Consider the following 25,701-nt stretch of genomic DNA (forward strand, 5'->3'; position numbering starts at 1 on the left):
ACAAAAATGACAAATCATATATCGAAGTTTATTCGTCAAACAATCGCTGAATATTCGGTTGAAGACAGGATGAAAATGGAGACAGAGAAGATTGCGGCAATAATGAAGTTTTTTATATTTCAACTGAACAAGTTGAAATTTATTCGAAAGATGTTATAATCATTTAACACTATAACTGAACTCAAAAACTATTTGGAATAGCTAACTTGCAACATTGGAACGATTTGATATAAGAAATAGTTGTATAGATCTAAAGAGAGAGATAAAAATTTTGTAAGGATAAACTTCATTTACTCACAAAAATAATCAAAGCATTGCTGCCGATTAAATAATCTGTGGAATCTCCGTGTAACCTATGTAGATGAAATTTGTTAAGTTCAGATATTACTGTATATTTTATTGTGGTTGAACTGTTGCAGCAGAATACTTCACTGAGCAATGGATTCAAAATAGCAATAATTTAATTTTTATGGTCTCATTTTGATTCCTCTTCTGAAAGAGTATTTATACAAATAATTTGCGCAAAATAAATGTCTTGTTGTTTTTATCAATTTTTATTTCAATATTTTGTTTTTTTTTTACATAATCATATGTATAAAAACCTTTTGAATTTTATAACAAATGTTGTTAATGTCAAATGAATGATTTACAAGGATATTTTTATATCAAGATATAATATTGTTACGTACGCCGTGGATTGAGCGAATTGTACTTAGACCAACGGATATCTGTTATCGGATTAACTAAATGCATGCACTTACTTCCAAAGATTATATCTGGACTCTAAGTGCATTTAGGCTAAACAATGACCGTTATTAGTTATTTCTCAGAATCGGTACGGGGAGACCCAATATCGGGGAAATACATATCTGAATACGTGACTATACAACAGGTAAACAGATTAGGCGTCCTGAGAGATCTACCCTTTATAAGGCGGTACGTAGGCGATATCAGGGCATTCTGGACTTAGCAGTGACACTGCGTGTATCTCCTTAATCATCAATAAATGCTGTGAAACGACTGTTGGCCTTTTACTTGGATCCTCCACCCACCCCTACGCAACAATATAATGCCATAATATAAATTCTTTGGTACATTAATAATTGTCGGTAAATTACCAATACACCGGTAACGACTCATATTTTTGTTTCGATTTACCGGTAATGCCATTTTCCGGTAATTTGCATGCCCTATTTATAATGTGTGTCTATAGGCTAGTTTTATACCAAAAGATTTTGAGCAAATGTCACATTGGTATAATTTTTCTCTAGCATGAGTTTTTTCGTGTGTTTGCAAGGTAAGATATATTATTGAACGATTTCGAACAAATAACACATTGGTATGGTTTTTCGCCACTATGACTTCCAAAATTCTCGCAAGACTGGATTTTAGACCAAACGAATTTAAACAAATTTCACATTTGTGTGGTTTTAATCGAGTATGAATTTTTGTGTGCTTTGTAAGGGCATTTTTAGTAGCGAACGATTTAAATCAAATGTCACATGGGGAAAAACTTTTTCCTCAGTATAGGTTCTTTGGTGTCTCGTAAGACTGGATGACTGACTAAACGATTTTAAACAAATTTTACATTTGTGTGATTATAATCAAATATGAATTTTTCTGTGCCTTGCAAGGGTATCTTTAGTAGCGAACGATTTTAAACAAATGTCACATTGGTATGGTTTTTCCCCGGTATGAGTTCTTTGGTGTCTCGTAAGACTGGATGACTGACTAAACGATTTTAAACAAATTTTACATGTGTGTGGTTTTTCACCAGTATGAGTCAACATGTGCAATGCAAAGTGAGATTTATTAGCAGACGATTTCAAGCAAATAGCACATTGGTATGGTTTTTTAATATAATGAGATTTTAGGTGTTTAGCGTGAGAATCTTTGTCAGGAAAGAATTTGATGCAAATATCACATCGGTGTGGTTTTAACATAGTATGAGATTTTACGTGTCTAACGATAGAAGATTTTCGACGAAAGGATTCCAAGCAAATATCACATTGGTATGGGTTTTCTTCGGTATGAGTTCTTTGGTGTCTCGTAAGACTGGATGACCGATTAAACGATTTTAAACATATTTTACATGTGTGTGGTTTTTCACCAGTATGAGTTAACATGTGCAATGCAAGGTGAGATTTATTAGCAAATGATTTCAAGCAAATTTGACATGTGTGTGGTTTTTCCCCAGTATGATTTAATATGTGCATTGCAAGGTGGGATTTAGTAGTGAAAAATTTCAAGCAAGTATCACATTGATGTGGTTTCAACATAGCATGAGATTTTAAGTGTCTAACGAGAGAACATCTCTGAGGAAATAATTTCAAACAAATATCACATTGGTATTGTTTTTCTCCGTGAGTTATTTTGTGTCTTGTAAGGTGAGATTTTTGCGAAAACGATTTTAAACAAAAGTCACATTTAAAAAGTGTCTTCGCTCCACATATCTGTAAAATAAAACGAATATTAATCATTTAAATGATTATAGTATCTTGATAAGGCAGCTAGACATAATTTTACCTGCGAGTTTATATTTTGAATTGAATGGATTTGGGGACTAGAATCGGTTTGTGCTGAGGTACTCAATTCCCATTCATTTAGCTCGTCATTAACGGCGGCGTTGCAGACATTTCCTGGCGAACGAACATCAATCTCATTTTCCCATATTAAATCTTCCAGTTGAACTTCTTCCTGTTTGATAGTCACAGCCTTGTTTAACTTCATTTTCGAAATTTCGTCACTTTGAAGACAAACTTTTCGAAAAGTGATGAGCAATTCCAGATTGGTGTTACATAAACGACAAAGAGTATCTGGCAATCCGTCACCTTTCTCGACCTGCAAATGAGAAAGGAAGAAGAATTTAAATTAAATACGTGAATCAGACTCGAGGGAGACTTCAATATAAAGGGTGAACGACCTGCAGCTGACAGCAGGACGAAATGCGCTTCGCCAAAGGTTCAAGAGGATCTTCGTGGATGGAGACGAAAGCCTCGGCTGGAGCAGAGCACAAGCAAAGTCTGCATTGCATTGGGAACTCCATGAACTCCTTTGCGCAAAACAGTAAGTAGCGATTGATAACTGTCAAATGCCAGAATTGACAACACTCGTTTTACCCTAGCGTCACTTGCTTAGTGACATTTGGTCTAAATCATATACATTTTTCGGTAATTGGATTATTAGTCACATTGCGGTGGTCACAAATACAATTTTTGCCATTAAAATCGCGAATACGCAATATTTGGCACTCAAGTTCTCGTTAGTATGATAGTTATCATTAGTATGATGGACTTTTCGGCTGCCAGGTGTCCCGATATAGAGATTTGTGACCAGTAATCACCATAGAAGTAGAATGCATAGAATTGCTCTCAGCCTCCAAAAATGTTGCTACAAAAACTCTGCGCGGCATAGTTTGTTCATTTTTTGCTAAACTTCGTCTCTCTCTCTATTGTCTCTCTTCTGACTTTCCGTCTCTCTCTTCGATGGCTCACTTTTAGACGATACTTTTGTTAAAAATGACCATTCTATGCATTCTACTTTTATGGTAATCACCGAACCACATTTTTCATATATAGCTGAACAGTGCAATCTTTCCCGGAAAGATTGCACTGAATAGTAGCACGCGCACTAAATTGCACTGAATAGTAGCGCAGTTTCGTGAAGTCATAATTTTAAATGGCACTCAAAAAGAACTTACGCAATAGAATTTCTCAAAAAAAGGTTAGCACCCTCGGATAACATACAAATACCCCTTGACGCTTTTTTGTGGAATTCTATTGCGTTAGTTCTTGTTGAACATTTTTGAAAGTTTGGATGTCTCGAGAGTGTAACTATGGTCATTCACAATGCAGTTCGACATCTGTTATACAGTCATATAACTCAGCTGCTGCCCAAACTAGTACGTTCTCCTCCAAGGAGAATATACGACATTAAGACTATACTTATCCAATTTCATTTATGCAACATGTTAAATTGCGACGATGGAATCAATCGCGAATTTTTACAGAAATTTTGCCAATGTTTACTTCCATACAAAGACATACAAATTTATTTGTAGAAGACTAACTAACAAGGATGGTGAAGGTGTGCATATTACCTCATATTTATCATATGGACTTTATGTGATCTACTAATTTAAATTGCGACAAACTGATTGATTCCGAACGACTGTATTCATTTATTTTCTTAATGCTGCGTACGCACCTAACCAACGAACGACCAACAGGCCAACTTTTTAAACCAGTAGGATACAAAATATTAAAATAAAAAAATTGAAATTAAGCTAAAGAGCGAGATTGAGCTAATATTAGATCATCGTTGGATGTTTTGAATTACGACCATACGCATTTACAACCAGAGAAATATTACGATTTCTCTGCTTACGAGCGAAAAATAACCTTGCCGTGCTATGTATTCTGACGTCGATGATTGGTAAAAAACACATTTGACAAAAAACCAACGTCGGTGTTTTGTCAAAGGGTTTTTTTTCTTTTGTCGAAATAAAATTAATAATCACACATTGTCCGATAAATTTGACCTCTGAGCTGATTTTTCTTTTAATATTATTTCCCTTTGCGATGACCGACAAGAGGGTGGATTTTGAGCGAATTCATGAATATACAAATACAATCTCAAATCAACTCATACAACCGTATATAGGCTAATGTGTGATGCCGTATGATTGTTTTCTCAGAGGACAGTGAATATCGTGACGACTTTAAAGAAATAATAACAAGATTTGTTTTCGCTCGTAAGCAGAGAAATTATAATATTTCTCTGGTAGTAAATGCGAATCGTCGTAATTCAAAACATCAACGATGATCTAATTTTAGCTCAATCTCGCTCTTTAGCTTAATTTTGATATTTAATTTCAATTTTTTTTGTACGCTCTTGGTTTAAAAAGTTTGCCTGGGGGCCGTTCGTTGGTTAGGTGCGTACGCAGCATAAGACAACTTACCTCATGCCTAACGTGACCATACGTCCCATTTTGAACGGGACCATCCCGTTTTCTCCAAACACAACTTCGTCGAAATGTCCCATTATCAAAAAGAGAGCATCTCATGGTAACAATTTTTATGTCTGCCCGGCACTAATGCACTCATAGAAAGGGACTTTTCTCTTATGAATAAGTAGTGAACAAGCGAAACACAGTTGCAAGTTGCAATTCTTAAAGCAATGTTAATTACCAAAGTAAATTTAAAGAAATCTAGCCGAGAATTTCATTATTATTTAAAATCAACACTAAAAATTTGTTCCTCAGAAAAATATGAGACCACATAAATGATTTATTTTCACGTGTTCATTCCTGTTCTTTTCATTAATAAATAAAAACTATGAAAAAATATGCGTTTTCTTTTTATACACAATGTACATAACTATGTAAAATAATTGGTGGCTGTCCCGTTTTGACGAAAAAAATAAATGGTCACGTTACTCATGCCACATTTCAAATGTTACAAACAGCACCATCCAACAAGTGCTAACTCTTCCGAATCGAGTACTACACAATTATATAATTAAGGTGGAATTCAATATGGATACACATTGTTAGCTTTTTTTGTTTTATTAAAACATAAACACAATATTTCAATACACAAAAATAATATACAAAAATAAATGCAGGAACACGAATTATGTAGTAAACTCATAAGTACATTTTAATACACAATAATCATATTTTACACATAAAATTAACAAAATCTTATTAAACCAGAGCATATACATATATACAGTAAAGAGTAAAAGAGAAAATTTGCTTTCCGGAGCTATAATACACGTGGAAATCATAAAAATAATTATGCCGAGGTAACAATCAGAATTATCAAAAACATATTACAGAGATTCAAATCATATAATGCCATTTTTCTCGCTGATTCAACATGTACTGATATGGAGACAAATTATGTAAATAAATATTTATGTAGAATATTCATATGGAGCATTTTATCTGAGCATTTTCATTTTCAATCTGAGGTTGAAAAGGCTATGTATTCAAAAAATAACAAAATTATTAAAATGAAAGACAATATATTCCAAGTACCGAGTGAAAAACATGCCAACAAGATGTACAAGGTCGATTTAACTATTGGGTATTGCACTTGTGAAAAGGGCCAATTCAAGGGCAATATATGTTTTATATTTATATTAAAAAAAAATAGGAAACACTTTAGAAGAATGATATTTAATGGCCAAATTATGTTTGAGTGAGTGAAGATATGTCCGACAAAGGATTCTATAAACTCTTAGAATCCATAAAAAAAAACTAGTATATCAATTAAAACTATACCCATTAATTATAATGAAAGACAATTTTATATACATACGAAATTAAATAAATTGGCAGCAAATCCAGGCTACATAGACAAAAACAAATAATCATTAAAACATAAATAGGTAAAAATATAGAGAAGAACAAAATCATTTAAGAAAATAAATGAATATTAAAAATAAAAAATCTTGAATAAGTGATTACTAGAGACCCGTATTTTGGGCATCTATTTTTGTCAATTTTAGCATTTTAGTGTTTTAGGGCATTGAAAATGTTCAATATTAAATTTTTGTTGCCATCAATAATAGCAATATATCCGGCGTGGATTCGCTTTTTATATTCTCTATTAATTGTTTACTCTATTAATTAATTAAATAATTCTCTATTAAAAAGTGCCAATATACTTCCAAACATTGAGCCTCTGTTAATACATTAAACAATGGCAGGTTTCTAAAAAACAAAACTGTTTCTTTAACATCAATATTAGATTTTGAACCTACCACAGATGGATTGAATAGTTTACTCAATGTTCGGAGGAATAGATTTGTCTCATTTAGTCTTGAGTGCGAGTCTAGTTTTAAGACGCTTTTTTGAGCAGCCTTTTGGATACACATTCTTTTGTTCAGTTCAGTAGTAGACAAAAGCAGTTGCTTGGTTTCGACAGGAAAACCACCGTCTATGGTAAACTGCAAGCTCTGTTTTATCCCCTCAATTTCTTCACATAATAAATGGGCAAAGGGATAAGAAGACCCTTCTAAATTGTCTATTAATTTTATAAATTTTATGCAAAATTCACTTTTGTTTTTAGCATCAATTCAGCATTAATAGCAGAGTGCTCAAAATACGGGTCTCTACGCATTGTTTTTAAATATATTTATATTACTTGATAATTTCGTTCTTCTTCTGTCTTTTTCGCTCTACTCCTACTTACTCTTTCGCGTAACTCTTTCAATCGAACATTTCATTCTTCTTCTGTCTCTTAATTCTTACTCTTTCGCGTAATCCTTTCAATCGAACATTTCGTTCTTCTTCTGTCTCTTCCGCTCGACTCATTCTCACTCTTTCGCGTGATACTTTCAATCGAACATTTCGTTCTTCTTCTGTCTCTTCCGCTCTACTCATTCTCGCTCTTTCACGTTTAGCTTTCAATCGAACATTTCGTTCATCCAGAGTTTCAGTTTTCTTCTTATTGTATTCTCTTTTAAGTTTTAACCTAAGCTCACGTTGTTCTGGTGTTTCTTTTTCGTTAGCCTTCTCTCTATTATTACGTGCACATTCTAATCGTTGTTGACGAATTTCTGGAGTTTCTTTCTTTTTGTATATCTTATATCGTTGACGTCGAAGTTTCAGTCGATTTTCCCGCTGTTCTTCTGTTTCAATTCGTATTGTCATATTGTGTGATGTTTTAAATAAACTATAAAAATAATTTATTATGAATATAATAATTATAAGAATTATAAGACTTGAATTGGGTGTTTTATTAATTACACGAAGTTTATTGTATCATTCAAATGTTTTAATTCGTCAGTAAAATTAACATTACTACTTAAAATACGTATGTATGTATGCATGTACACACACACACATGAGTTTTTATCGTTAAGATAAAAATACAAGTAAAAAATACATACGTTCAAAAATTATTAAATAGTGCAGCTTCGATAGATGGTAAAATCAATATATAAATTGAAAATATACACGTGTGTGCATTTGAATGTTTGCATATAAAAAAAATAATGAAGAATACGACATACATACTTGATGAGACGCCCTATATTATGTATATTTAGAGCCTTAGATACTCGTGATGATGCGGATCATTAGAGAGTGAGGGTCATTGTTTGCGTGATGTGAAGGTTATTGTCTGTGTTGTTTGCGGTCAGCTCTTATAGTATCGGTAACGGCGTGAGAATTAGGAATAGTGAACCGAAACTGAAAAAGGAATATGAATCCGGAACTGAAGCAAGAATCTGGACCCGGAACTGAAATTAGAATTCACAAATGAAGCAAGAATCGGGAACAGTAACTGAAACAGGAGTATGAATCAGGAACTGAAGCGAGAATTGGGATACGGAACTAAAAAAATGGGAAGGGGAACTGAAAAAGGAATAGGGAACTGAAAAAAGAATCCGGACCCGGAACTGAACGAGGGATTGGAAACCGAAACTAAAAAATGAATCCGGAATTGAAACAGGAATACGGATACGGAATTGAAAAAGGAATAGGGAACTGGAATTGAAAAAAGAATCGAGATCCGCAACTAAAAAAGGGATCGGAAACTGAAACTGAAAAGGAATCCGGAACTGAAACGGTAATTGGGATCCAAAATTGAAACAGGAATACGAATACGGAATTGAAAAAGGAAGGAGGGCACCGGGGGGCGAAGGCCCAGGAGGTAGCCGCTTCGAAAGAGACTTTTTTTCTGTTCCCTTGATTCAAAAGTCACGGCACGCCACTGATTTTTCCCAAGTATATGTTCTTTGGTGTCTCGTAAGACTGGATGACTGACTTAAAGATTTTAAACAAACGTCACATTGGTATGGTTTTTCCCCGGTATGAGTTCTTTGGTGTATCTTAAGACTGGATGACTGACTAAACGATTTTAAACAAATTTTACATATGTGTGGTTTTTCACCAGTATGAGTTAATATGCGAAATGCAAGGTTAAATTTAGTAGAAGACGATTTCAAACAAATATCACTTTGGTAAGGTTTTTCTCCACTATGACTTCTGATGTGTGTCGCAAGGTTGGACGACTGACTAAACGATTTTAAATAAATTTCATATTTGTGTGAAAACAAACCTTTTTGGTGTAGACTCAGTTTGAGTTCTCCAGTGCGTTGCAAGGTGTTGTTTCAAAGCGAAACGTTTCAAACAAATGTCACATTGGTATGGTTGTTCTTCAGTATTAAGATTTTTAGGTAAGATTTTTGGTAGATTATTCAGGTAAGATTTTCGCGAACACGATTTCAAACGTATGTCACATTTAGAAAGGGTATTTGCTCCGCATATCTGCAAAAATAACACGAATGTTAATAATTTAAATGTGTGTAGTATCTTGATAAGGCCGCTAGATCATTTTACCTGCGAGTTTATATTTTCAATTGAATGGATTTGTGGACTAGAATCGGTTGGTGCTGAAGTACTCAATTTCCATTCATTCAGCTCGTCATTAACGGTGGCGTTGCAGACGTTTCTTGGCGAACTAACATCAATCTCATTTTCCCATATTAAATCTTCCAGAAGAACTTCTTCATGTTTGATAGTCACAGGCTTATTTAACTTCATTTTCGAAATTTCGTCACTTTGAAGACAAACTTTTCGAAAACTGATGAGCAAATCCAGATTGGTGTTACATGAACGACAAATAGTATCTGGCAAACGGTCACCTTTCTCGACCTGAAAATGAGAAAGGAAGAAGATGAATTCAGGTGGAAAAAGGTACACACATATTTATATTCAGTCTCTATATACGAAACTGCTTTAAACTATCACACGTTTGTATAAATTTAAATTAAACACGTGAATCAGACTCAAGGGTTTCAATATACATGAAGGATGAACGACCTGCAGCCGACAGCAGGACGAAATGCGCTTCGCCAAAGGTTCGAGAGGATCTTCGTGGATGGAGACGAAAGCCTCGGCTGGAGCAGAGCACAAGCAAAGTCTGCACTGCATTGGGAGCTCCATGTATTCCATTGCGCAAAACAGTAAGTAGCGATTGATGTCGATTGACAACTGTCAAATGCCAGAATTGATAACACTGCTTTTAGCCTAACGTCAGTTGCTTAGTGACATTCGGTCTAAATTATGTACATATTTCATCTTTAGCTGAATACGGCTAACGGCGGGTTCATAATAAAGAAAAACAATCAATAAATTGATAAATATTGTAACGTAGAGATGAAGTGAGTGGCGCTCGTGGACCGATGGTTTACTAGCGCAGATCACCTGATATCTTGTTCCCGCCAAAATGGCCTCTACGAATGAATGAGCCGTATGCAACGGCCAATGGGATCGTCTGACTCATCGACCAATAGTTGTTGAGCCCAAACGGGTATAAATATGGGGCGCTCTCGGCCCGGAATCCATTCCGACCTGGAGCACCGACGAGATCAGATCAATAAACGACTTCCCTACAACCCTCCTGCGTCTTTCTCTCCGATTCTGGAAGCCCCCTCTTCAAGTCCACGCAACAATATTGTAACGTAGAGATGAGGTTAAGTGGTGCTCGTAAACCGATAGTTTACTAGCGACGATCAGCTGTCGTTCGCGCCAAAATTGCCTCACCGTATAGAGGAGCCGTATATTACAGTCAATAGGATCCCCCGACTCATCGACCAATAGGGTATTGCTTATGTATGCATGTGTGTTGCGCCCAATGGGTATAAATATGGGGCGCTCTCGAACTGGAAAGCATTCCAACCGGGAGTGCCGACGGGTGCGGACGAATAACCGCTTCTACAACGGTTCGGTGATCATTGGTCACAAAGCGCTTCTTCAAAAGTCACTAGAGTCTCTATATCGGAACATCTGGCGGCCGAAAAGTCTATCATACTGTAACGTAGAGATTAGGTGAGTGGCGTTCGTGGACCGATGGTTTTCTAGCGCAGATCACCTGATTTCTCGTTCCCGCCAAAATGGCCTCTATGAATGAATGAGCAGTATTCAACGGCCAATGGGATCGTCTGAGTCATCGATCAATAGTTGTTGAGCCCAAACGGGTATAAATATGGGGTGCTCTCGGCTTGGAAACCATTCCGACCTGGAGCGCCGACGAGAACACACGAATAAACACCTTCTGTAACTCTCCTGCGTCTTTCTCTCCGATTCTGGAAGCCCCCTCTTCACGTCCACGCAACAATACTAACGAAAACTCGAGTGCCAAATATTTTCATAGCAAAAATTGTCTTTGCGACCATCGCAATGTGACTAATAATCCAATTACCTCTACAAGTTTACTGCGTCTTTCTCTCCGATCTTAGAAGCCATATCTTCACCCCCACGCAACAAAATATATGTAATACTAAAAATATATTAAACTTTGGTTAAAGGTATTCAACATTAAATAAATAATTTTAACATTCAACAAATATATGAGAAAAATTATTGAGTGTTACCCACGAAAACTATCATACTGTAACGTAGAGATTAATTGGGTGGGGCTCGTAGACCAGTGGTTATGCTACATGCTACAAAAATGACAAATCATATATCGAAGTTTATTCGTCAAACAATCGCTGAATATTCGGTTGAAGACGGAATGAAAATGGAGACGGAGAAGATTGCGGCAATAATGAAGTTTTTTATATTTCAACTGAACAAGTTGAAATTTATTCGAAAGATGTTATAATCATTTAACACTATATTTGTAACATTTTACGCTTTTCTACGTTTTGTTATAAACATATAACAAAACGTAGAAAACACGAAAGACTGTCAGCATGCTTCGTCGTTATGCGACAATCTCCAAGAGTTTTCATTATAACTGAACTCAATAACTATTTGGAATAGCTAACTTGCAATATTGGAACGATTTGATATAAGAAATAGTTGTATAGATCTAAAGAGAGAGATAAAAATTTTGAAAGGATAAACTTCATTTACTCACAAAACTAATCAAAGCATTGCTGCCGATTAAATAATCTGTGGAATCTCCGTGTAACCTATGTAGATGAAATTTGTTAAGTTCAGATATTACTGTAAAGTTTATTGTGGTTGAACTGTTGTAACAGAATACTTCACTGAGCAATGGATTCAAAATAACAATAATTTAATTTTTAGGGGCTCATTTTAATTCCTCTTCTAAGAGTATGTATACAAATAATTTAAGCAAAATAAAGTTTTGGTGTTTTTATTAATTTTTATTTCAACATTTTGTTTATTTTATATAATCATATGTATAAAATCCTTTTGAATTCAATAATAAATTAATGCTTTACAACATTAATTTATATCAAAATATAATATAATGCCATAATATAAACCTTTTGGTACTTAAAAAATTGTCGATAAATTACCGCTACACCGGTAATGACTCATATTTTTGTTCCGATTCACCGGTAATGCCATTTTCCGGTAATTTGCATGCCTTATTTATCATGTGAGTCTTAAGGCTGGATTTTATCCCAAACGATTTTAAGCAAATGTCACATTGGTGTGATTTTCCTCTAGCATGAGTTTTTTTGTGTGTTGTAAGGTAAGATTTATTATTAAACGATTTCGAACAAATATCACATTGGTATGGTTTTTGGCCACTATGACTTTTGATGTGTGTCGCAAGGCTGGATGACTGAGTAAACGATTTTAAACAAATTTTACATTTGTGTGATTTTAATCCAGTATGAATTTGTCTGTGCTTTGTAAGGGAATCTATTGTAGCCAACGATTTTAAGCAAATGTCACACTGGTATGGTTTTTCCCCGGTATGAGTTCTTTGGTGTACCTTAAGACTGGATGACTGACTAAACGATTTTAAACAAATTTTACATTTGTGTGGTTTTTCACCAGTATGAGTTAATATGTGCAATGCAAGATTAGATTTATTAGTAGACGATTTCAGGCAAATATCACATTGGTATGGTTTTTTCATATCATGAGATTTTAGGTGTCTAGCGTGACAATATTTGTTAGAAAAGAATTTGAAGCAAATATCACATCGGTATGGTTTTTCTCCAGTATGAATTATTTTGTGTCTTGCAAGGTGAGATCTTTGGGTATAAGATTTCATACAAATGTCACATTGGTATGGTTTAACCTCACTATGAATTCTTTTGTGTATCATAAGGACATTTTTTAAACCAAAACACTTTAAACAAATGTCACATTTGTGTGGTTTTTCTCCAGTATGAGTTAATATGTGCGCTGCAAGGCTATGTTTCTTAGTGAAACGTTTCAAGCAAACATCACATTGGTATGGTTTTTCTTCAGTATGAATTTTTTTGTGCATCGTAAGGACATTTTTTACACCAAAACATTTAAAACAAATGTCACATTTGTGTGGTTTTTCTCCAGTATGAGTTAATATGTGCATTACAAGGTGATGTTTCAAAGCGAAACGTTTCATACAAATATCACATTGATATGGTTTTTCTCCAGTATGAGTTAATATGTGCATTGCAAGGTGATGTTTCAAAGCGAAACGTTTCAAACAAATATCACATTGATATGGTTTTTCTTCAGTGTGAATTTTTTTGTGTTTTGTAAGGCAAGATTTTTGCGAAAACGATTTTAAACATATTTCACATTTAAAAAGTGTCTTTACTCCACATATCTGCAAAAATCAAACGTATGTTAATAATTTAAATGTGTGTAATATCTTGATAAGGCCGCTATATAATTTTAGCTGTGAGTTTATATTTACAATTGAATGGATTTGGGGAATAGAATCGGTTTGTGCTGAGGTACTCAATTCCCGTTCATTTAGCTCGTCATTAACGGTGGTGTTGCAGACGTTTCCTGGCGAACGAACATCAATCTCATTTTCCCATATTAAATCTTCCAGTTGAACCTCTTCCTGTTTGATAGTCACAGTCTTGTTTAAGTTCATTTTCGAAATTTCGTCACTTTGAAGACAAACTTTTCGGAAAGTGATGAGCAATTCCAGATCGGTGTTACATAAACGACGAAGAGTATCTGGCAATCCGTCACCTTTCTCTACCTGCAAATGAGAAAGGAAGAAGATGAATTCAGATGGAAATAGGTACACATATTTATATCTGGTCTCTATATTCTCATATCTACTCGTTTTATGCCTAGTTAGAAACTGTCCATTGCAGTTACGGTTAAAAATCATGAAACAGCTACCATACGATTGTATAAATTTACATTAAACACGTGAATCACAGTCGACGGTTTCAATATAAAGGGTGAACGACCTGCAGCTGACAGCAGGACGAAATGCGCTTCGACAAAGGTTCGAGAGGATCTTCGTGGATGGAGACGAAAGCCTAGGCTGGAGCAGGGCACAAGGAAAATCTGCACTGCATTGGAAACTCCATTTATTCCTTTGCGCAAAACATTAAGTAGCGATTGATGTCGATTGAGAACTGTTAAATACCAAATTTAGCAACACTGGTTTTATTCCAGTGTCAGTTGCTTAGTGACATTTGGTCTAAATCATATACATTTTTCGGTTCGGTGATTACTGGTCACAAATTACTCGTCACAAAGTCACTAAAATCTCTATAACGGAACATCTGGCAGCCGAAAAGTCCATCATACTAACGATAACTATCATAGTAACGATAACTTGAGTGCCAAATATTGTGTATTCGCGATTTTCATGACAAAAATTGTCTTTGTGACCACCCCAATGTGACGAATAGTCCAATTACCACATTTTTCATCAATAACTGAAAAAGGCTAACGGTGGGTTCATAATAAATAAAGACAATCAATAAATTGATAAATACATAATACTAAAAAACGATTCAACTTTAGTTAAAAGTATTCAACATTAAATAAATAATTTTAACATTCAACAAATATATTGAATATGAGAAAAAATATCGAGTGTCACCCACGAAAACTATCATACTAACGAGAATTCGAGTGCCTGATATTCCGTGATCGCGATTTTCATAGCAACGATTGTCTTGCAAGCATCGGTGGTTCATCAAATATGAAAATAAGAACTCGTTTGCGACCCCCCAATTCTTGGGGGAGGCCGAAATATGCTTTTTCTACAAAATTTACAACTCAAAATTATTACCATTGTCCACAATACGTTGGTTAGCCAAGAATAAATGAAGTTAATACCTATTTTACACAGTGTTTTAAAGTAGTACCTATTTTATTATTACATACCTCCTTTACGTTTCACTTACGATTACAATTCAGGAAAAAATTTGCCTCTTATCCGATCGTTTTCATACTTATTGCTCATTTTGGTCATCAATATAAGTAAATGGATCCTCCGCCACTATGATGGTGCGAAAATATCGTGAAATGGTCCGTACGCTTTTGGGCCAACTTTTAAAACCCGTAGCGTACAAAATATCGAAATAAAAATTAAATAAAAAAATTAAAATTAAATATCAAAATTAAGCTAACGAGCGAGATTGAGCTAAAATTAGATCATCGTTGATGTTTTGAATTACAACCATGTTTTGAATTACAACAATGTTTTGAATTACGACGATACGCATTACAACCTGAGAAATATTATAATTTCTCTGATTACGAGCGAAAAAAACCTTGTTATTGTTTCTTATAAGTCGTCACGATATACTACTGTGTTTCCTCCTTCGGAAATATTTAACCAACGACGATTTTGGGCCAACTTTTAAAACCAGTAGCGTACAAAATATCGAAATAAAAATTAAATTAAAAAATTGAAATTAAATATCAAAATTAGATCATCGTTGATGTTTTGAATTACAACAATGTTTTGAATTACGACGATACGCATTACAACCAGAGAAATATTATAATTTCTCTGATTACGAGCGAAAAAAACCATGTTGTTATTTCTTATTAAAAGTCGTCACGATATACTACTGTTTCCGCCGCCGATGAGACATTAAACAAAAAAAAACTGTCGGTGATTTGTCAAAGGGTTTTTTTTCTTTCGTCGAAATAAAATTAATAATCACACATTATCCGATAAATTTTACCTCTGAGATGGGTTTAATTATTTGATTTATTTCGACGAGAGAAACAATTGAAGACATTATCCGATAAAATTTACCTCTGAAATGATTTAATTAATTGATTTATTTAGACGAGAGAAACAATTGAAGACTAAAAAAATTTCGTTTGATAAACCGACAACGTACCGGGTTGGGACCATCGCTTGGTCACCCATACTAACACATGATACATTCTCAGTAACTGCGCATTACGGGGAAGTAAAAATAATAATTCTTTGATTTTTTTTTTCGATCTTAGTGCGTATCTTCGTAAGTCAAAACATCTTCGACAAACAAAAGTCGAGGATTACCTGTATGTGATTGTTGATGATCTAATTTTAGGTCAATCTCGAAAATTTATTTAACTTGGGCATGTTCTGTTTTAACTTTCAATATTTTATTTTAATTTTAATATATTGATTATAATTTTATTTTGATATTTGAATTTAATTTTAATATAATAATAATATTTTTAATTTTGATATTTAATTTCAATTTTTAAATTTAATTTTTATTTCGATATTTTGTACGCTACTGGTTTTATCCTGCTGGTTAAAACGTTGGACCAAAATCATCTTTGGTTTGGTCCGTACGCAGCATAAGACGAGTTTGAAATTTGAATTTCTGAAAAGTGCCTGACGTCTATCCAGTTTTTAGTTTTAAATATAGATGGCGGTAGTAAAAAAAAATTATTGGTATTTGTATTCAAAATAATAGTTTTATATACAAATTATAGAAGAGTTATGTTTTTAAAAAACTTTTTTTTATATAAGTATATATATATTGTTGTTTGCTTTCATAATTTTTTTTTAAAATCCACAATCGTTTGATTGTGGATTGCGGATTTTAAAATGATTTTGTTCTTCTTTTTAGTTTTACCTATATATGTTTTAATGTTTATTTGTTTTTGTTTATGTAGTCTGGATTTGCTGCCAATTTATTTAGTTTCGTATGTATATTAAATTGTCTTTCATTATAATTAATAGGTATATTACTTCAGGTTAATTAAATTTAATTATTTTTTTTATTTTCATCAAATTAAGAAGGTATTCTAGTCTAGAAATTTTAAAAATCGATTTTTTCAAATTAAATATTTTCATATTTTCAAAGCTTAAACCTTTAAGAATATATATCCTTAAAGGTCTGACCGCACTATGCGTCTGCGACACGAACGGCAGCGTGCGGCCAAATATTGTTTGTATGAAATTGTATGAGATATAACACACTACGTGTCACGCGCAAGTTGCCTTTTGTATCAACTTTTCCGTGTTGTGTCGTTCTGCAGCAGTTGGCGGCCGTATAGTGCGGTCAGACCTTATTAGGATTTTTCAAAATTCAAATTATTTTCGGAGATATAGCTATTTTAGTGACGTGGCATCTAACCGGCGCGTAACTTTACCTGAAACTTTAAACGCGTTTTTCTCGAAATTACTTTTTTCGAGACGGTTGACATGATATCTCAAGTTCTACTGAACCAATTGTCTAGAAGTATGTGTGAGCCTGATCTATACAATACTCTATCGCACGAACTAAAACTTTATATAAAATTTCAATTTTTACTATTTTTCAAAAATTCAGAAAAGTCAAAAAAACTGGTAAAAATGTCTTTTTTTATTTCAGACAGCCGCTATTTTGCGAAAAAATAGCGGCCGACTTTTCCGTAGTTCAGGCGATTGCAGAATTTGTTCGGATTAAGAATTCATTTGTTTTTTGATATCAGATTACTAGGAGGGTTGCAATTAAGGCTTCCAATCCCGGGATTCCGGTGTTTTCTGGTACCGTGAATCCCGGTGCTGAAAAAACATAAAACAACATTATATAATGAAAAATGGTGGGATGAGCAATGACAGTCATAGTCCATTTGTTTTATTTGACCCGTTTTGACGCCGGATTGCCGTTCCCACGAAATGGTATCAACGGCCTGTATTGTGTCGCAGATTTTGTGCTCAACTGCAATGATATTTGTAGCATATTTTGACTGATTCGAACTCAGAATCAATCACTGATCACGTTTTCACGTGTGTCTGTGTGAATGTCCGTATGTGTGTCTGTACGTCAATGTATTTTGGGGATTTTTTGAACACCGTTCGTCCTATCGAACTGAAACTTAGTAACTCTTTACATATTTACTAGCCTCTTTTCAGCTTGCTTTCGATTTTTTCGTCTGACAATATTTGGGTTCTTATCCACACTCTTTTGTGTCGATGAATAATTTTTAGACGGTACAAACTATTTGTAAAAAACGAATCAATTAATCAAAGTGATGTTTTTTTACTTTATTTGATTACATTAAAGGATGTCTTTTATTTACTCTTAGAAATCTAGAAATGGATGCGAACCTAAAATTTAGAGAATGTAGCCAAACTCTCAGAACAAGAACGCCGATATGAGTATTTTTTGCGTGAAACATCGGGAGAGTTTGCAAAATGCAATTAAACGGTTTTGAAATAGGAAAATATGCAATTGAACATTTTTTTCCTTTTTTTGTTATCCATTTGATTCCCGGTGCTAGCACCGGGATCCCGGGATTGGAAATTCCTAGTATCGCAATCCCGGTGCTGAAGTAATCTTCCGGGATTGGAAGCACTAGTTGCAATCATGTCAACCAGGGCGCGCCATTTTTACATACCTCCTTTACGTTTCATTTTGAGACCCCTCACTTCAACAGCCTGTAACTTTTTGAATTTTGAATTTTTTCCTTTAATATTTTTTTATGTATCCTTCAAAAATTAATAAATATTTGGTAAAATAATGGCTACTAAAAATATTTTATTGCACCTGAAAAAATACCTATGTACAATTCATGCCTCTAGACTAGAATACCTCCTTAACCTTTCCCTTACGGGATTCACTGTAAGTTCGCCTAATGCAATTCACCTAATTCGAGTATACCTAAGCGAGTTGGTCGAATATCAACATACCTAACGACGACCATACCTAATGTCATACATACCTAACTGCAGTTTACCTAAATACAAATTGATCGAATGAAGGTTGTTTTACGTTGACGGATAGATGGCACTTTTGCATTGATAATTTCAAGATTATTTAAAACAAAATAAAATATTAAGTTGTATTTTAAAATTTATATTTTATTAATAGATGAAGTCGATCACTGGCACGTATTTATTGTTTTTAAAAAATGTGCGTGTTTGGCTGTGTATTTTAGTGATAATTCAAACACCATTAAATATCTTTGAAACTGAAACACTGAAACTTTTTACTGCGTAATAAAATTTTAATCGTTGCGCTATAATTTTTTTTTTCATTTTCAAATCTGCCGGAAGTAGCATTATTTTTCTTTGAATTATTATATATCCTAGACCGTGTATCGAACTGAAATTTTATATCTATAACTCGTATTAACTTGTACGCTCGAACTTACACTATTTTTTGGACTTATTAATTAAATGTCTACTCTTATCGAAAAAATATAATCTTTCAATTAATATTACATAAATAATAAATAATCAATAAGTTTTATAAACCGGAAACGAGCCTTTTATTACATACAAAACTCAAAAATGATGCGACTGCTGCTGCCGATGCTGCTGATTTTTTCGAAACTATTGGATACTCACATTAAACTAATAGTTGATAGTGTCATGCCGACTCGAATTGCAAGTCAAGTGCCGTTTTATTAAGTGATAAGCAATACTGTGTTACATTCATTGAAAGCCTAGGTTCTATAAATCATATTCATTAAGTAGATAGAAGAAACGGAATTCAGCGAAGAAATGTCATACGATGAACACTTACCATTTTACATATCGACTAATTCCGATAAGTCATATTTTAAATCCATTGTCATATGAAATAATTATTATATATGGGATAGATGAAACATATTGTGACTAATCAGAATATATTACAACAGGTAAATACACTTTTACTATACATATGTACTCTGTTAATATTTTTCTTATATAGATATATACTTTTTACCCGAACACTAGAAAAAGTCAAAGATTTGTGGAAACATTGTGTTTCATTTGAACAGCTGACATTGTTGTCATTAACAATCTTTGAGTTTTACTGAACAACATTTCAAATCTATTTTCAAACAAGAAATCGAACGGAAATAAACTAGAAAATATATATCACTCTTTATCTTCCGGCGACAATTCGTCTTAGATTGTAGATGACAAGAGTCTCCACTTGCTGAAGTTGAAAATTATAAAGAAAAAGTAAATATATATTAATTATTTAAATAATGGGAATAAAAAGTACACAGTAAAATTTTTAAAATTGAAAGAAATAGTCTTTTGAAATTTTTTTAATACACAATAGTTATGATAAATATTAATAAACACGAAAACACAGTATTTAATGAATGGTCTGATATACAAATATTTAAAATATAAAAAAAACTCATGGGGTGGTGATTTATTGGCAGTCTTTTCACTACACAATAACCATGAGCGGTGACACATCACTTGCAAAACTTGATTTTAAGTGGCAGTCATTACATAACAATTCATAAAAACAATTCATTCCACAATAACAACAATTCAAAACAACATATCAATTCGGAAATCAACGAAAACACAGTATTTAATCATTGGTCTGGTATACAAATATTTAAAATATAAAAAAAAACTCATGGGGTGGCGATTTATGCAATAGTATTAAAGCTAGTTAGCAAAATTTTATATGGGAGCTGTTTCGTTCACAGTTATCGTCGCAGGGAGGCAATCTGCGTTAGAGAATATGTCAAGATTAAAAATGCTGAATTCCATAATTTATTGATAAATATTACTTATACTATGCTATTTTTAAATTTTTCGTTCTAGTATATTTAGAACTGAAATTTGGATTTAATGTACGTTTAGAATCCTAGCTCCACGCTTGAAACCCAATTATAAATGTGATATTAAATTCTGAACTAAAAAAGGATTTCGAAAAAATATGCGGCTTCAAATTTTTAAACTCTTTCCAATGTTAAATTTTATTTATCGCTGTGTGAATGAGCTGATAAGCATTAAATTTGTGCGAAACAATTAGACATGTCACAAGCTACAGTTATTGATTGAAATCATTATTTACTTAGGGTCTGTGTGGTGTCACTAATAGAACAACCAAATACCATGATCGGTGGAGAAGAGATGGTCATTGAAATTAGCAAACGTCTTTTCGTTTATATACGTACCAAATTTTTTGTAAAAAACTTCTATAGCTTCACACAAGAGTATTTTTATTACATGACTTGATACGATAGTCAATTTTCTTTAACGTTAGTTGTTTTACATATTGATTATTCATATATTGAAAAGAATATATGTGTTCTGTGTTGTCTGTAATAAGTTGACCATCTGTAATACCACTCATGAGTTTTTATTACATGAAAATGTTTATTATAAATTGGTTTATTTCTGTAACTTGATTAATAAATTATTTATTATTTATTGTATTGCTTGTTTCTTGTCTTGTTATTATTGTTTATATTTCATTGTGTTTTGCAATCTACGTATAAATTACTAACTGATTTATATTTGTTATGTATTCATCATAATTTATATTTATTACGTATATTTAAAATTATTAATTATTTATTATGGAAATTGTATCAATCGTAGAAATTGTACTAGTCTGTCTATTATACATGCGTTTTCTTCTCACCTTCTTTTAATATTGATGATTGGAAAGCCAATTTTAATATATGTACAATAAAAAAAATCTGTATATCTTTTTTGATTCCTTTTTATTACTTTGTTTTATCATAAATTTTATTGTAAATATGTACAATGTTTGCTATATAATATAGTATAGTATATATAGCAAAAGATAATACAAAGCTACAAAAGCAATTAATTTTTTCAATGTCCTTAATTTAGTTCACTCGCCATTAGGTGGGAAATCCTTTTTAAATCTTCTGTCGGGCGCAATATGGTGTATATAGAGTTTAAGGACTATTTGCAAAGAAATGTTATAACATTTATCTGTCTATGTTACTACGCCATCTATTGATATCGCGTCGAAAAATTACTAAATAATAAAATTTACTACTATTGGTTTGAAACTCGGCTACTGCTGGTTTGAAACTCGAAATTAGGTGAATGTGTCATTCGGTATAAAGATATTAGGTGAATTTACCATTAGGTCAATAGATTTTCGGTAAAAGCGTCATTAGTGGAATTGCATTAGGTGAATTGATTTAGGTGTATTGCATTCGACCAATTTACCTGCTCCCCCCTTACGGTGCTAAAAAATTACGCGTGCAGCGGTGATGTCGACTCAGTCGTTCTAGAAATTCGTGATTTTAAAGTCTGATAAATATGAATATTTAACCATTTTTCCTTCTATTCATGACTATAGTAATAGTCCGTATCTATATAAATTAATATATATGTATCAATATTGGTAATATACTGCTAAAAACGATCTAAAAAGCATGAAATTGAAGACGCGTGAACGACAATCCCAGAAGGCCGCCCATCTCCAAGTGAGGACGAACACTAGGCCCCCACTCCGCGACTCGCTGATCAGAAATCACGCCACATCCGCCAGAATTACGCGATGATTCAAAACCTATGCGTAAAAATATATTAAATTTTTTCATCAAATAAAATAAAATATGTTTATATGTACTTTTCATGTATTTATTTTCACAATAATAATTTTAATACACAAATACATAAATTGATATAAAAAAATGAGAAGTAAACGTAAATAAAAAAAATACAATATTGGGCATAGCTAATTCCAAACTAAGTTCTCTAATAAATAATTTTCGTCGACTTCTGTTATTCGCCTTCCATTCTGGATATTTCTGCGCCCATAGCAAATATGCATTTAGCGCAGCTATATCCAGCATCTCCATAAAAACATTTTATCGCCGGTATCTACTGCACCTTTTGTTTTATTATAAAACATTATTATTTCCGGCTTCTTTTCTTCATGACTACTCACTTCACTGTCATGAAATTGAGTAGACAATAGCAAAACTGCTTTATTTTTTTTTGGCACATACGAAACTAATGTCTTGGTTGATGTAAAACCAAACAAGCTACTGTGTAAAAGTCTATGTTTCGATGGTAAAAATTCTTTAGGAATTTCCCGTTTATTTTTACGTAGGGTACCAGTTAGAGTTAGCCCTTTATCTAAAAGGTTATCAGCTAATGCCACCGAAGTAAAAAAGTTGTCCGTTGTTACACCTCTATTGGTGCCATATTGCGGTTGAACTTAATCCATCACTACACGATTCCCTTGATTTATCTCTCGGCAATTATTAACCATACCTGTATAAACCTGTATATTTAATATATATGCTGTTGAAGAGTCAGCCGATACCCACATTTTTATTCCATATCTACCGGGTTTCAACTTCATATACACGCGGAATGGGCAATTGCCTCTATAGGTAGCCAAACGTTCATCCACAGTAATGTTGCAACTTGGAGAATTATTACGTTTACATTCTTCTACAAATTTATTAAAAATTGTCCTGATAGGTTCTAATTTATCAGACGACACGTGTATTCTTTCTTGTCTGGTTTCTTTGTCGTCAAAACGAATTTGACTGAATATTGTGATGAACCTATCCCGAGACATAGATGCCGTAAAAAATGGTTGGCAAAAAGCGCTGTCATTAGTCCACAATTCATTTAAGCTTAATTTTCGGGTCCTATTTCTGCCAGACGCAAGCATTATTCCAATGAATGCAAGCAATTCTTCTGCCAATATCGGCTCGATAATTTTCGTGGATGTACGATGTAACTGACGATTCGTTTGTTCACATATTTCTCTCACCATATTTGAATTTATAAACAAAGAGAACATTTCTCTAATAGTATTTACAGTAGTGCTACCATTTATAAGTCCTGAATTTTCGGTAACAATATTGCACTCTCTACGTCTTGAGGATGATGGTGGTAATGAATTCCATTGAAATCCATGATTCGATGTATACACTTCTTCGTCTTCATTTTCACTGGCCTCTAATTCCGAATCTGTATCTTCCAAATCTTCAATAAAATCTTCCGTAAAATTATTATTTATCAGTAAAATTATCATTTATTTCAAAATCGAGATCGCTATCATATTCCTCTTCATTCATCAAATTTCTTTCAGCCATTTTTTTCAAAAATTAAAATTGTCTTTGAAAATATAAATATAATATACAATGTAGCATAGCAAATTAAAAAAAATAACATTAAATAATTATTACCGTATTTACAATATAATAATCAAGAAACACAAATAAAGTGCTGGTCCACACGGTACAAAAAAGCTCCGAAACGAAAAAAACAACACGCGCGCACCGAGAACGGGACACGACTGAAGGAAAAAACGTAATAACACACACTGCATTTGCGCATTATGCCCGATTCTTCGATAAAATATTTTTTTCTGTTGCGTCAGATAAATACGTGTATATTATAATAATTCTATCTAATACATTAATGTATTGCTGAGGAATACCCAAAATATGAACTCTGTATTTAGTATATTTAAAGAGATATTCATACAATTAGAGTAAATGTCGACTATGTTTCTATCACCGGTAAGGAAAGGTTAACACGTTTAATGCTAGGCCGAATCTGTTGTTTTCATGCCATGCTGATATTTTAAATCTCTGTCTCGCAAATTTTTTGACTGTGTGCACCAACCTGCATCTAACTAAATGCAACTTGCATAAAGTAGGCTATATACTACATGGGGACGCGACAATTGGTGCAAGGACAAAATGTTCAACGACAAAATGTACCCGAAAATTAGTGCACTGACAAAATGTACCCGCGACAAAATGTACCCGCGACAAAATGTACCCGCGACAAAATGTACCCGCGACAAAATGTTCAAAAATCCTAAATTATCCTATTTTAATGGCAAAAGTAACTTTTTATTGTATTATATTTATCGATGTATATGGTACTTTTTATCGTATAGATCGCGGATGTTATTAAATTATTATATATTAAAGGTGTTCTCAACCGTACCAACATATACTTATTTAAATTGAACAATTACATTTTAAGCGAATGTCATTGTGACTCATTGAATATCATTTTAAGATGTCATTGAATTAGTATAAATGACAGGGGTTCTCAACCGTATCCAATATTTACGTATTAAAATTGAAAAAAAAAACTTTCCGAGCGTATGAACTCCAGATTACATTGCATTAGTTTATATGGCAGGGCTTCTCAACCGTCTCCAAAATTTTCTTTATTTCAAATGAATAATTTACTTTTTATCGTACACATCGCGGGCGTTATTAAATTAGTATAAATGACAGGGGTTCTCAACCGTATCCAATATTTACGTATTTAAATTGAAAAAAAAAACTTTCCGAGCGTATGAACTGCAGATTACATTGCATTAGTTTATATGGCAGGGCTTCTCAACCGTCTCCAAAATTTTCTTTATTTCAAATGAATAATTTACTTTTTATCGTACACATCGCGGGCGTTATTAAATTAGTATAAATGACAGGGGTTCTCAACCGTATCCAATATTTACGTATTTAAATTGAAAAAAAAAACTTTCCGAGCGTATGAACTGCAGATTACATTGCATTAGTTTATATGGCAGGGCTTCTCAACCGTCTCCAAAATTTACTTTATTTCAAATGAATAATTTACTTTTTATCGTACACATCGCGGGCGTTATTAAATTAGTATGAATGACAGGGGTTCTCAACCGTATCCAATTTTTTCTTATTTAAATTGAAAAAAAAAATGTTTTTATGCGTATTGCAGATGTCAATGAATTAGTTTAAATGTCAGGGGTTCTAAACCGTATCCAATGTTTACTTATTTAAATTGAAAAAATTACTTTTTAAGCGTATGTCATTGA

At 33.2% G+C, this 25,701-nt stretch overlaps 3 protein-coding genes across 3 annotated transcripts; all 3 read right to left on the bottom strand.

Moving 5' to 3' along the window:
• Positions 1-580: 580 nt before the first annotated feature.
• Positions 581-3,151, bottom strand: LOC143921481 (uncharacterized). The gene is made up of 3 exons (XM_077444810.1): positions 2,924-3,151; positions 2,527-2,841; positions 581-2,453 (listed from the first exon to the last, which is right to left on the bottom strand). The coding sequence occupies exons 1-3, from the start codon at positions 3,044-3,046 to the stop codon at positions 1,605-1,607; spliced, it is 1,287 nt and encodes a 428-aa protein (XP_077300936.1). The 5' UTR covers positions 3,047-3,151; the 3' UTR covers positions 581-1,604.
• Positions 3,152-5,570: 2,419 nt separating this feature from the next.
• Positions 5,571-10,528, bottom strand: LOC143921487 (uncharacterized). Its single transcript, XM_077444817.1, has 4 exons — positions 9,839-10,528; positions 9,356-9,670; positions 9,075-9,283; positions 5,571-7,685 (listed from the first exon to the last, which is right to left on the bottom strand). Exons 1-4 carry the CDS (start codon positions 9,968-9,970, stop codon positions 7,220-7,222), a joined length of 1,122 nt encoding a protein of 373 aa, XP_077300943.1. The 5' UTR covers positions 9,971-10,528; the 3' UTR covers positions 5,571-7,219.
• Positions 10,529-12,141: 1,613 nt separating this feature from the next.
• Positions 12,142-18,933, bottom strand: LOC143921562 (uncharacterized). The gene is made up of 6 exons (XM_077444912.1): positions 18,872-18,933; positions 17,151-17,217; positions 14,811-14,955; positions 14,099-14,277; positions 13,635-13,931; positions 12,142-13,544 (listed from the first exon to the last, which is right to left on the bottom strand). Exons 1-6 carry the CDS (start codon positions 18,931-18,933, stop codon positions 12,294-12,296), a joined length of 2,001 nt encoding a protein of 666 aa, XP_077301038.1. The 3' UTR covers positions 12,142-12,293.
• Between the last annotated feature and the right edge of the window lie 6,768 nt (positions 18,934-25,701).

Source organism: Arctopsyche grandis, chromosome 13 (genome assembly GCF_051622035.1).
Source record: "Arctopsyche grandis isolate Sample6627 chromosome 13, ASM5162203v2, whole genome shotgun sequence".
NCBI lineage: Eukaryota > Metazoa > Arthropoda > Insecta > Trichoptera > Hydropsychidae > Arctopsyche > Arctopsyche grandis.

What these genes read in the sequence shown, in the direction of transcription:
- LOC143921481 (XM_077444810.1), bottom strand. Translation starts at nt 3,046, where the DNA reads ATGGAGTTCCCAATGCAATGCAGACTTTGCTTGTGCTCTGCTCCAGCC. An exon ending in CGTCCTGCTGTCAGCTGCAG is followed by an intron (nt 2,842 to 2,923) that starts GTCGTTCACCCT and finishes TCTCATTTGCAG; the next exon opens with GTCGAGAAAGGTGACGGATT. An exon ending in TTCAAAATATAAACTCGCAG is followed by an intron (nt 2,454 to 2,526) that starts GTAAAATTATGT and finishes TTTATTTTACAG; the next exon opens with ATATGTGGAGCGAAGACACT.
- LOC143921487 (XM_077444817.1), bottom strand. Translation starts at nt 9,970, where the DNA reads ATGGAATACATGGAGCTCCCAATGCAGTGCAGACTTTGCTTGTGCTCT. An exon ending in TTGAAAATATAAACTCGCAG is followed by an intron (nt 9,284 to 9,355) that starts GTAAAATGATCT and finishes TTATTTTTGCAG; the next exon opens with ATATGCGGAGCAAATACCCT. An exon ending in ACTGAGTCTACACCAAAAAG is followed by an intron (nt 7,686 to 9,074) that starts GTTTGTTTTCAC and finishes TTATTTTTATAG; the next exon opens with TTTATTTAAAACATCACACA.
- LOC143921562 (XM_077444912.1), bottom strand. Translation starts at nt 18,933, where the DNA reads ATGCAAAAGTGCCATCTATCCGTCAACGTAAAACAACCTTCATTCGAT. An exon ending in TTCGATCAATTTGTATTTAG is followed by an intron (nt 17,218 to 18,871) that starts GTAAACTGCAGT and finishes AATCCTAATAAG; the next exon opens with GTCTGACCGCACTATACGGC. An exon ending in TTCCCCAAATCCATTCAATT is followed by an intron (nt 13,545 to 13,634) that starts GTAAATATAAAC and finishes TGATTTTTGCAG; the next exon opens with ATATGTGGAGTAAAGACACT.